Below are 13809 nucleotides of genomic sequence, written 5' to 3' on the forward strand. Positions count from 1 at the left end.
TGTGCAAAGAGCCCATTCAAGACTGTCTACACACACGCAAAAAAACAAAGTCTGTACACTTTAGAAAGAATAACACCCTTTGTCATCTCCTTTCAATGGCCTCAATGATGTCCCAGTTCACTTCTTTGTTCTGCTACACTCAAAGATACCTGTGGGCGATTCAGTGGCCTCAAATGAACTTTTATTTTCTCAAATGAGGGAATATAACTGAGACGGGCAGGACGTGTTTGTCTCTCTCCGGCCTGCACGCGGAAGAGGAAACCTTCAGTGAATTTGTGGCGAAACTACTTTGGTGATATACACCCAAATTAGAGTTGCCAGTTCATGTAAGGGCGAGGTGGCCTAAAACACAGTCAATTTCTCCTACGCTGAAAAGAGCATCCATCTCTGCTGTTTTATCTGCTCCACATGGCCCACTATTTGGCTTTAGGAAGAAGGCGAAAGGATGGAAAGGTGAGGGAACAAGCACACAGGTATGTTTTATTGATCAAGCACAAGATGGGAGAAAGCCCGTGAACATGAGAATGAATAATGTATGAGATGAGAGGAAAGCATACAGAGATTTGCTGAAGCGATGAGGTGAATTGGAGAGGCAACAGGGGGATGAGTGGAGACTCTGGGGTTTGGAGGAGGTTTTCTGTGTTGGAAGTGGACGAACCGCATGTCCTGACTAATGGAGTCAACAGGAACTCTTGTGCTACAGTTGGAATTGGTGCACACATGCGTACTGTGTAATAGCAGCACCAGCACACTGTGAACTCCGTCTATCCATTTGCTATGACAATCACAGGACATATAGAGGGTGTCCCAAAAGTCACTATACAATTTCGTTTCAGGTATCATTTGGACAAATATGAGGCCATCAGTATTTGACAACTGAGGCTTTGCATTTTTTGGTAAGCATATCATTCCCTTGCCCAAATGACTTCAGGTTGTCGAGCGTCATAATCTTCCACTTGAAGCTCTTGTAGGCTACTACCTGAGGTCAGTTTAGCTGAATCGAACTTTTCTTGATGCTGAGTTTCAGTTCCAGCCCTCCACATAGACTTTCCCTGCCTGGATTTGCATGAACACCTGCTCTAAGAGTTCTGCATTTACACAAGTAAATTGTCAAAAAACATGGATATAAATGTACTCTGCATTGGAACAATGTGACGGTCATTAAGTTTTACAAATTTTCATTAAACTTTTGCTTCAATGTCAATTAATGAGCCATTGTCCATATACAGGGTCAGGCAAAATGATCTGACACATTTGTAGGTTTAATAAAAAACAAATAAAGTAAAGAAACAAAAAAAAAAGTGTTTTTATTTTCGAAAAGTAAGTAGGCCTATAATGCCATTTATTTTTTCATATAATGCCTTTTTGTTTTGTTCCTGTATAGCGCCATTATTTTTTGTTTCTTTTTCAGTTGATGCCGGTGAACATTGCGTTTTCATTGTGGAAACGTTTATCAAAACATTTATCAAAGGAGCGTTCCGTTTGCACTTCAAACTTGGTCGACATGATCCCGTACCAGCTCGTAACATGATCTTGTTATGGGTTACCAGCTTCAGAGCTATTGGATCTACATTGAAATGAAAACGACAGTGTATAGACAATAACGAATCCCATTTGACTGATTCAGTTTTCAAAACCTGATGAAACAGGATGGCATTTTATGTACTTTTTGAAAATAAAACACTTTTTTGTTTCTTTACTTTGTCTTTTATTAAACCTACAAATGTGTCAGATCAGTTTGCCTGACCCTATCTAAAAAAACCCAAAGCCAAAGCTGTCAATGTATGTCCAAATGGTAGCCAACCTGAAAAGAAATTATTTAAAAAATAAATAAATAAATAAGGAGGGGGCGGGGGGGATTGTATAGTGACTTTTGGGACACGCTGTCTATTTGTTTTTAATGTTTACCAACTGTAACTGTAACTTATTAATTTTGAGAGCTTTATTTTTGCATGTGTACAATGTCATTGTACGCAGGAGTGTATTACGGCAGATGAGAAAACACACGATCAGTTTCAAAACTATTGTAGCAACCCTTGTGGGTCGCGGGTTGGATAGTTTCCAATGGTCTGGATGGACCGTAAAGGCATCACAAACTACTGTTGTTGCAAGCTACGCATATTATTGAGCTGTTGTGTTCTGGCGTAGTTACTTCCGACAGTAACTTGAAAATTGTTCATTAAAAAGAGTTTTTAGCTCCACACTTGGATTGATTTCGCCAACGCTATAATACATATGCTAATGCTAGCTGATTTCATGCCCATTTGATGCCCAGCCCTATTCATGGTGCACCACTGTGCCACGCCACAGTTGCTAGCAATTACTGGTATTCATTCATACCTATGGACAACAAGTAGTCTCCAATTAACATACATTTTTTTGAAATGTGCAATGCAACCTCGTTTCCACCAAACCCACAACTGCTCTGGATCTCTGACATTCCCTGTCCAACACATTGGCCATGGAGTGTGGTTGTGCTTTTATGCAAATTAACTGTATATAGATTGTCTGTATCATTAGCATGTGGCTAATTCATAACTAGTGAACTAATCAGATTCCGATTACTTTATTGAAGCCTGGCGGGTTGTCTTCCAGCGCCCCAAGTTGCTTAGATGGAAAAACAAACAAAAAAAACAACCACAAAGGTGAGGGAAAAACGCTGAATTGTTATTGATCCAAGATGAGATCATAACTGTACGTGGAACTATCATGTGAGTCACCCAGTGATGTCATTCCTCTAAAGTGCTGTTGTATATTTTGTGATATATTGACTTACATTAGTTTCCCATTTCCCTTGTATTTTCAACATCTCTGAGCATTCGCACACATTGACCGCATGTGCTCTATAAAGTCTTTCCACTATTTATAAGGTCAACAACGGTGTCATGCTCATTTACAGTTTTTCCGACTCATCCTCACAGGTATTCTGTATATGTCTCTTTATTGCAGACAGACCAAATGGCTGCCTCCTTTTTTCTCAAGCCGGAGGGTGCGAAGTGTCCTTTTCATTTATCGTTTTCATTTCTTCCTTCATAATGGACAGTAGGTGCTGTGAGACTTTGGGACAAATGTCTTTTAAGGACTGGTCACATAAAGTGGATTTCGTTTCCAGACCATCTCCACCTATCACCAAACCCGCAGAGATCCGTTGTTTATATTCACACTGTATGAGTCTGAGAGGATGCTGGTGCTTGGTTAGTGAGGAAGTGAGCTAAGACTGCCCGAGGGGAAAAATTGGCAAGTTTTAGCATCCAATTGTTTTGTGGCCAATTCCCACATATGAGCTTTGCTACTCTATCAAACATTTGTTCAGGGATTGGTAAATGACTTCATTATTGTCGCACAGTATCCATCCATCCATCCATCCATCCATCCATCCATCCATCCATCCATCCATTTTCTGAGTGCTGGAGAGTATCTCAGTTGGCTATGGGCAGCAGGCGGGGTACACCCTGAACTGGTTGCCAGCCAATCGCAGGGCACGCGGAGATGAACAACCGCTCACAAGCACACCTAGGGACAATTCAGAGTACCCAATTAACCTGCCACACATACCTTTGGAATGTGGGAGGAGATCAGAGTACCCGGAGAAGACCCACGCAGGCACGGGGAGAACATGCAAACTCCACCCAGAAAGGCCAGAGCCTGGACTCGAACCCGGGTCCTCAGTACTGGGAGGCGGACGTGCTAACCAGTCACGTGCCGCCTGTCGCACAGTATCCTGATTATTATTATTATTTTCTTAATTTGAAACATAGCCGAGTTGCGTGTTTGGCTTTTGAGAAACACTGGGTAACTGCAAAATATAGTCCCTTAAAAAAAAAAAAAATCCTTTGCTTTTGTTGTATACTGAAAACATTTTGGTTTGAGATCAAAACATGAATATGAGACAAAAGTTCATAATTCCATCTTTTTATAAAATGGTATTGGAAACAACCCACCCACTTTTCAAGTGAGCAAAAGTATTGAAACGTGAGTGGTTGCTGTTTCACTGTGTCTATTTACTCAGGTGTTGCCATTTAGATTGATTGCTAGGTAGATTGATCACAAAAAAATGACCACATTAATCACGTGTTAACGCAGATGAATCACACTATTCATTTTGACCGCAAATAATCCTTTATCTTGCTGTTAAACTAGCACTAACTAACTTTTCAACCTTTTCATAACTCTTCTAATGAAACATCAACTTAAAACTAGTTGAATGGTAACTTTACCATGGCCTGAGGGGTCTGTATCATTTTTATTGGCACTAAACAACATTGCGGAGGATGGTTGGAACACTGCCATAGAAAAAAACTACAAACTGCTTTATGGCATAGGTCAGTCACTTCCCCCTATACCCATTCGTTACAAAGACAAAAGTCAATTTGAATGTCATGCTCGCTGGCGTGAGCTCAAAATCGACACAATGCGCTTGTCCTCATGGGAAATGTGGTCTTCCTTCAGGCATAACATTGCCACTTTTGTCCATATGGCCTCGTCATAATCAACGTAAACCGATTAGTGTTGCTTTAAATGTAGCGCAGGTTGTTGCTATTGTTCTAGTCAAAATATTGGGGTCATGAAGAAGATGAGAGCGGCAGCAAGTCAAAAAATGTGGAAGACATCCTCATAACATTAAATGTACAAAAAAAATGAAAAAATGTTGATAAAAAGCCTTTTCAACTCATTTGCTCCCCAAAACGTATACATGTTTTATTTTATATGTTGTGTCCCAAAGACGTATTTATATGTTTTTTTATTTATTTATTTTATTTATTTATTTATTTTATGCTAGCGCATACAGAAGGCTTTGATGGAGCCTCTCAACTGCAAAGAATGGTTGCAGAAATGGTAGTTATTACACAAACGGCCAGCAGCTGACAGCAGAGCAAAGGAGATCAACCAGGGCCATATTGAAAAAAAAAAGGTCAATTAATCAAAATTCCTAATAAATTTGTGAAAAATTATTAAACTTAGCTATAGTCTAATGCTAATTGCTGCAAAACGGAAACAGATAGAAATATACCTTTTTTTCCTGATGAAAGAAGAGACATTAATCTTTCTTTTGATAGGTTCCATGTTTTTTATAGCAATAGACCACAAAATTCTGCGGGCTTTGCAAAATCAGTCAAGATCCAGTAAAACAGCCGGGAGCGAACGGGATTGCTTCTGTGAAAATGGCTGGGTGCGAATTTGTTAGTTAAGTGATTAATCAAAATTCTTAAATGTGATTAACTGAGTTAAAAACATTAATTGTTTGACAGCTCTATCTGTAACCCAAATGTCTTCACTATAAAACAAAAACAAAGGAGTGGAATTTGCATTTCCAAAACTTTTTTGAAGGGACTGTGTGTACGTCAACAATTAGGTCATGTATGTTGTAAGAGTGTTGGTTGAACTAAAACACATAACACATGATATCTTGGATGAATATCCCCAGATGGAAGATGCTCTTCACAGTGTATTGCCACATCCATCTTGTTTAATGAAATGCAAAAGCTCACATATGTTACCTAATGAGCTGTTAGTGCCTTTAAGTAAGATGGAGGCAGCTGGTAATGTGTGCAAGAGAATGACTCATTTTCAGATGTGATCTGGTTGGCCTCTTACGACTGACCTCAAGAAGGTTGCAGCGCCTGTGGGTGCAGCAAACGATTCCACTTTTGCTACTTTGGGATAGAACGCTTTCATTCTGCTTTTGAATGCATGGAGCTCACAGCATATGTGAATAATTCAATTAAGGGAAGGCTCCGTAATGGTACACAGAGGCCTTGTGACTGTGATTTTTGCACAAGGGAGCCCCCAAAAGAGTAAAAAAAAAAAAAAAAAACTGCAGTAAGTAACTGCTAGCTGATTTTGAAGCCAAAGCTTTTGGAAAAATTCCTTCAGTGTGTCTCAAGTGTGTTTTAAGGATGGATTACAGTTGACAATAAGAGTACGAATTTGAGGTAACTCAAAAGACCTGGAGGAGGTTTCCAAGGCTCCGGAATAATCTTTGTCATTGGAGCTGGAGGGGAAACAGCCCAGGGCCATTTGAACGCATCCTGCTTCGGAATTTAAATACCTGTGAGAATACGTTTGAATCTGGGATGCTCAGCTTCTTCCGTCTCATGTAAATCCACCACACAATGCTGTTTCATTCAGCGCAGCCAAGGAGTTATTTTCAGTGCTAAATGGACTTCATTGTGTTAGATTTTTCTGTTTACACCAGTACGAGTCTTTGTCACGTTAAGGATTTTAAACATACAACTGGATTACATGCGAAAAGCCTCAAGCATTTGGTCATGAGCAATGACACACTGACTGCTCAATAGATCAAAACATTTAATACACACCATCGTCGGGGACATGCACTTGCGGCACTTCAACAGTACACTTTCCAAACTGAGCCTCTCCTTTTCAAATCACATCAAAACAAAAATAATTTAAAACAAATACATAAAAAAAAAAAAAAAAGGCTACACTGCTTAACACATGTTCATTATACTGCTAGCTAAAAATGCATCACAGAAATTAGTATTTGACACATAGCAAATCATAGGAAACATATTACATTGAGACTGTGCTTGTCTGAAAGTGAGCGGGTAAGATGTGACGAGGCAACGTCCTTGACGAAATGTCAGCATGGGGTAAAGGTCAGAAAGAAGAGAATGCGTCGGCAAGAGGGTAGCTGCATCCGTCCCTCTTATGTGCAGGAACGTCGCAGATGTGCACACGGACGTCAAACTTGGGCGTTAAGCGTAGAAGGTTTCTACTTTGACTGCCTGACAGAACATCGTCATGGAGAACACCAGGCCCAGGATCTGGAAAACATCAAACATTCACCACTTCAAAGACTCTTGTATAAAAAATATTCTGCCTTTATTGTGGGAATGCTGAAGCATTTTTATTCTCCACACTTTTTTGCCACGTAACAACTCTCACATAGTACTTCCAATTTATAGTGTTCAAATTTCAACTAGCTTCAAAAATTCATGCCTGCTGGGGTATATATTGTTTGATTCCACATTACTTACAGTATTTACACAATTTAACATTTTATATCAACTTCCCCCCCCCCCCCCCCCATTCATTTTCAGTGGGACAGACATTTAACTTTTTCTCAGTATCACTTTCCATGCCTACGTCCAAACATATAACTTATCATCATCGTGTCTGATACTGCTTGGTGCCACAGTTGGTAAAGTGCATTGTCCAATTACCAGGAGGTTATAATTTCATAATTTGTCTCTCATTTTACTTCATAAGCGTTCCACATGCATTCAAATCTTAGCATTCAGCTTTCAGCATTCCCACGCAATTTCTCCAGAAATTGCACTTAGTCTAGTTAAAAATATACAATTTGGAGTTCAACTGTCAGTTATGTATCATCATCATCATCATCATCATCATCATTTATTATCATTATAATAATTTTTATTGATAGGGCTGGGTTTTAAAAAAAATAAAAATAATCCATATCGAATCGATTTTCCTTTTCAAGCCTGATATCGATTGATAAATCCATGAATCAATTATTTTATATATCTGTTTTCCCTATAAATACCCAAGAAAATAAAATTATTATTATTTTTTTGTATTTTCTTAACATTTATGAAAGACCTGACTTATTGCACATAAAAACAATTCAGAATCGTTTGATTTATATGTACAATTTTTTAATATGAAAATATTTTCATCTCATCCTTGCTGATGTCAGTGTGTAACACAAGTGATTATAACTCGTGTTACTTTCATTAATAAACAACATTTTGCATTTGCAGAGTTTACTTTGTAATATAAGATTTGTGTTTTTATAATGTCCTTGACATTTAAGGACTGATGTGCCATAATTAATCTATCGGATTGAATTGAAGTGAGTTGAATCAGAAAAAATAAAATAAAAAATCGATCTGAACTGAACTCTTGTGAATTGAAATTGAGTAGATTGAGGAAATTAGAATCGATACCCAGCCCTGTTCACACCAGTACGTTCTTCCAATACTTTGCTGTCATTCAGTTTCATGACAACTGTCAGAATGTTGCAGTGCAGTTCTACATTCCAAGAAGCTGCACATATAATAATAATACATTTAATTTCAAATTAATACCTCGGCACATGCGCACCAAAGCATTGCTATCGTTGTAAAGACAGTATTTGTGTAGCAGTGAGTCACTCCCTGACCCAGGAACAGACGATTGAGTAAGAATGATGTGAAATGCGTCACTCTTTACATAAAAATTGAGTTTAGATGAGCTCACGCTAAGCACCAGCGGTTTTTATTAGTGTGCTCTACACATCAAAGAGGGTGACATCATGAAATAGCTCCGAAGGCACACAAGATCATTACCATCATTTAACACTGGAGGATGTAAAGGGAACACAAGCGTGTCGTAATAAACGACATTCCTGCTGAGTTACGATTGGGTCGTTGGTTCAACTGCAGCTTCAGCAATTCAATCTCTCGCTCGCCATGTTCACATGGCAAAGTGTCCTTGAGCAACACCCTGCATGGACCCGGCATTCTCCTACTGCTTAGATCAGAAGAGCTCACACACTCTTTCTGTTTTCTATGTTTGTTTGTTTGTTTGTTTGTTTTTATCCGTCATCCATCAAACCAACATTTTCTACTGCTCAGCTGACTTTGAGCAAGAGGCTGGGCAAACCATAGCCTGGTTGCTTTTCAATCACAGGGCACATATTGACCCATTCACACTCCCTGCCAATTCAGAGTCATCAAATGCTATCTTACATGCGTGTTTTTGGATTGTGGGAGAAAGGAGAAGCAATTTGTTCCGCTTCACTGGAGCAATTGAAGGGCTGTCATTTGGAATTCAAGTTATTGCTTACATGTCAAGGCAAAAATAAAATAAAGGCCAGCCAAGCATCAGCTTGTACTTTTAAAAAAAAATAAACTCATCAGTGGGCCACTCCTAAAAGTCAAGGTACCACTTTATTTGATGTGAAATATACATTAGTGAGCAAAGGATGTTTGAATCATTTTTGACATAGTAAAATGATCATCTTGCCCCACCATATCTGGCCGAGCTCTTGCACCCCTACACACCTGCCAGGTGCCTCAGGTCAGCAGACCAGACACAATTGGAGGTACCGAGGGCTAAGCGGAGGCTTAGAGGAGATCGAGCCTTTGCTGTTGCCGGTCCCTCCCTTTGGAACTACCTACCACTAAATATTAGGCAGTCCCCCTCATTATCCTCTTTTAAAACATGTCTTAAAACACATCTGTATTCTTTGGCTTTTGGCGCACCATGAGACTTGGTTTGTGGTGTGTATGAGTTTGATGTTTAGTCTACTTATTTATGTATTTATTTAGTCACTACTTCTTATTTATTTACTGATGTAAAATGTATTTACTTGTAAAAAACAAAAAAACAAACAAACCTGTATTCGTACTTCAAAATGTTTACTTTGTTCTTGTTTACCACAAAACGGATGTTTGTTTATGTACAGCACTTTGAATACAGCAACGCCTGTTCTTAAAGCGCTTTATAAATAAAGTTGAGTTGAGTTGAGTTGAGTTGAATTAATATATGGTTCAAAGAATTACACAAAAACATGTTAGGAAGGAGCTGGATGAATGAATATATTAAAAAATAAATAAATACAAATACAACAATAAGCTGTCCAACCAATTCTTGTTCTTGTCAAGATTGCAGTAGAGGGAAACTGCAGGAAAAAATGCAGGACGTGCTGACTCATTATTAAACGACACAGAAATTTATTAAAACTACACATAGATTTATTAATATTAGCCATCATTAATGTATTACTAAAAGAGATGTGCTTTTCCATGCACTTTTTCGAACATCATTATGGAGATTTGTATTTGCGTTTAAGCTCACTGAGCAGCGTCCAACTTTGCGTACTTCCCAAATAGTTACTCTGGGGGAAAGCGAGGTAATGCATCACTTTGCATGAGCCATAATTACACATACGCTCAAACACTGTTAAGTTGATTACATCTGCTTTCTGCTTCATTTGGCTGTATTAGAAGATTCAAAGCACCACTGAGAGTCTAATGGCTGACTGCAAATGAGCCCGCAGCTGCGGCACAAGAAGAGCCACGTGACGGAGGCCTTCAAGAACAGACTATTTCGCTTCATCTGTTGTGCAGGCGTGTCACGTAGCAATCGGCTGCAAAGGAGATAAAAGAGTTTTATGGAATGTCAACCCCCCTCCCCAATGTGGTCTTCAGTGCCAACACGCAAAAAGTCTGCACTTTCTGCTGTCCGCAGAAATCCTGCAGCAGCACTTAATTCAAAGGACACTGGAAATGTGAGCGTTATCGAAGCAAAAGTCAGAGTATGTCTGTATGCGAGTGGAAATATCAAAAAGTGACTTACAAATCACGGAGCCCTAATTACCTGAGTAAGTGCTGTGCATAGAGCAAAGATCCAAAGGGCCACCAGGTTCTCATTAAGCCAGTCCTTCACCCGCTCGTAGCACGGCTGTTGGCACACACACACAAGAAGCATTTAACGGCAGCCTATCAAAGAGAGAGCATGCAATGGTGGAAAAGTTTGGCGTACAAACACATTTGAGATGAACTCGAAAAGAGTTTTTGAGCCGGGCTATCACTCAAGTCCAAGATCGCTGACCTCTGACATCATAAATGCTCTTCTGGATGAATGGGTAAATATTCCCGCAGAAAGCCTTGGATATTGCAGGTCTTCCCAGAGAATACTCAAAGGTGCAGTATTTTTACTTCTTATATGGTGTGAGGGTCAACTACTGACACTTTAGTTTATATGTACAGTCTGTGCCCCTCAAGTAGGTTCACGTACATGACTAAAATGTGACTTTCCTCCCTGGAGATGCTGCCAGACCTTTGGCAACACCTGACTTGTTTGTTTGTGGGTTTTACGGTCTTCACATCTGTTTACATCATCAGTGAGTGAAAGCAAACTCTTTTAGCCACACTCTTTTAACCGGATATACCTTCATTTCGCCACATTGTTTTGTTTCTGGCTGTGTGTGTGTTTGTACATGTGTGCATGTCTTTTTTTTTTTTTTTTTTTTTTTTAATGATTCATTTAAAATTCTTTATTGCATTGGATGATGCCGTCACAGTCTCGTTGCTGGCTGTTGTTCGAAGTGACGGGGGGATGGCGTGAGTCTGTTTCGGTTCCCCAGAGATGTTTTTACATGAAAAAGACAGACATATGTAGTGGCACCTGCTGCCGATTGAAAGCCATTCAGAAAAGAGAAACAGGGAATAACTAACATATGTTAACGCACACACACGGAAGTCGACAACTTAGACTGTAACCTCTTTCTCCTGTGACTAGCAACAACAGTGACAGAAAGATGAATGAATGAGACATCATCCATCCCATTTGAGCATCAAACAATTTGCTATGGCACTCTGCTGGCAGAATAAAATATTCGGTCGCTGTATGTCGCACTTGATTTCCTCAGATCCTCATTTCCTTCTAACAGTCCAGTCCAGTCGTCCATGTTCTTATATGAATAGCGGCGATTACGGTTAGCATCACAACGTTAGATGTGACTCGTCTGCTAGCAGTGACACATTTCGTCACTGGCGTACCGGGTGTAACCTGGCAGCGTTCGGTGATTTCAGTAACAAAATACGGCCGACGCATAACACTTGGAAGCTCTGAAGAAAATAAACTGTGAGCATGTGAAGCCCTTTGAGACTTAGTGATTAAGGGCTATATAAATAAACTTTACTCGTCTCATGTCTCTTATACTTTAATGGCCATTAAAGAATATTTTATATATCACCTTATTTGTAAAACAATTTTACGTCTAACAATTTGCTTGATTTACCATGTTTTTGTGCTCTACAAGTCCAAAGAATCTGGGATCAGAGTAGCAAATGTTCTTAAATAAATAAAATAAAATAAAATAAAATAAAATAAAAAATCCTGCAAAAACTTTCCCTTCTTCGATGGGCCATGTTGTTCCATGAACTGTATTTGTTTTTTTCTAACGGGTTTTGTGACAGTGTAGATAGATAGATAGATAAACAAAAAAACCTAACAAACAACATTGCTTGTTCAAATACTTATAAGATGATCAAAACTTATTAGTCATACACACAAAATGCCATTAATTAGTAACTGTTAATATATGACATGCTGATCATATACTGTACATCCCAAATATTGTACTACTCAGATTATCATTCAGATTTTGACCGTGATACTGCTCAGGAACAAAAAGGTCCCAAGGCAGCATTCCTCTCGTTTCCTCTCTGTCACACATCGGTATCTCTTAAAACCTCAATCCTTACATTAACTTTCTTTTTTCACTGCCTCTCCTTTTTCTGGCTCAGACATGTTCACTATCCCAATTACATTTGAAAATTCTTTTTGAATCTCTGTTTGACTGCCCATGAAGAAAAGGAATAGTTATGTCGATAAGGAGGACTGGGGCAGTACCCTCTTGGGTCGGAAATTGAAGGGTGTGACAAAATGGAGGAGAGTTGTCAAAGAAAAGGTGAAAGCTGGATTACAAGTGATAGCAGAAGGATTTGCAAGAAGGGCCAGGTGGCAAATGTTTGCCCCAGGGAACTTAGTCTTTTTAGACATTGAGTTCTGTCAGCTTCTGATCAGCGAAAGGACCTGGTGATGTCGTGAATAATGGACATAGGTGCTTCCACCATACAGTGGTGATGTCCCCACTCAATAATTCATTTCGACTGACACAGGTTGGTGACTGCGCTATTTATACAATCTAAATAATCAATTAGCGAGTCACAGCCACATAAACCAAAGACACAATTGATTTTGCAGTTGCCCGAAACATCGGGGAAACAAAAAAAATATATTTTTTTTTCTCAGCACAAGGTAAAGTAATTCTCAGCTGGATCAATATGGAAAGTAATGCAGTGAGCCTGCTTCAATGTTATTCATCAAACAGAACCCCGGTGGACCTCAGCGGTGCATCTGAAAATGTATAAATCATGTTGGGAAAGTCAGAGCTGGTATGTGAGTTCAAGACATGTAACATTTTCCACCAGCCAAATTACACAATGGATATGTGTGAAGAATTAGCAAAGAAGAAGTGGCGCACTGATGGATGAGGAGACAAGTACCGTAATTTCCGGACTATATCACGCACTTGATTATAAGCCGAACCCAGTGCATTTCTAAAAGAAAAAGCATTTTGTGCATAAATAAGCTGCACCTGAATATAAGCCGCATGTGTCCACATTGAAACATGAGATATTTACAAAGAAAGACGGTACACAGAAAGAGTTTTCAAAGGTTTAATATATCTAAGCTTTTCTTTCCAAACAGTGCCTGTGACGCGGCAGTAACACAGCAGCAATACGGCAGTAACTAACAGGACTGGTTAAAAATAACATACCGGTAACAGTCACTGAGACTGAGACTTCTTGTATTTTCCATGATGAGGGTCTGTTCATGCTAATAAAGCGCCAAGTTACATTAAACTTGCGTCTTCCTCGACACATTATATTCCACCTGTCTCACTCTTACCTTTTCTGCTCGAGCGCCCCTGGCGGCCGTCAGAAAAAATGAACTAAATTAGCCACATCATTGTATAAGACGCAGTGTTGAAAGTGTGTGACAAAAGTCGCGGCATGTAGTCCGGAAATTACGGTACATAAGATGAAGATTGAGGTGGCAAAGACCAAGCAAGAAGCATATGATGTCACATATATCAGGTATTAATATAAAGCCTGAACCATGAAATATATGAGAGAAAATTCTGATTCTTTGTAAATAGAGTATTTATTGGTCCTTTTAAACGAACAAACAAAAAACAATTTTTGAAAATCAACTTCCACATGACTTTTGATTTGTGTCATATTTGATACATCAAGTCACAATGCT

The 13809-nt window shown here is 39.2% G+C and overlaps 1 protein-coding gene across 3 annotated transcripts in view; it reads right to left on the bottom strand.

The window, feature by feature from the left end:
* Window positions 1-6291: 6291 nt before the first annotated feature.
* tspan4a (tetraspanin 4a) overlaps window positions 6292-13809 on the bottom strand; it is a 130606-nt gene continuing 123088 nt past the window's right edge. For all 3 annotated transcript variants that reach the window (XM_077518900.1, XM_077518899.1, XM_077518898.1), the window contains 2 exons: window positions 10351-10434; window positions 6292-6788 (listed from right to left, as the gene is read on the bottom strand). In XM_077518900.1, the coding sequence (XP_077375026.1) occupies window positions 6720-6788; window positions 10351-10434 (153 nt within the window). In that variant the 3' untranslated portion in view covers window positions 6292-6719. The remainder of the gene's footprint in view (window positions 6789-10350; window positions 10435-13809) is intronic.

Source organism: Festucalex cinctus, chromosome 4 (genome assembly GCF_051991245.1).
Source record: "Festucalex cinctus isolate MCC-2025b chromosome 4, RoL_Fcin_1.0, whole genome shotgun sequence".
In the NCBI taxonomy this organism is placed as follows: Eukaryota; Metazoa; Chordata; class Actinopteri; order Syngnathiformes; family Syngnathidae; genus Festucalex; species Festucalex cinctus.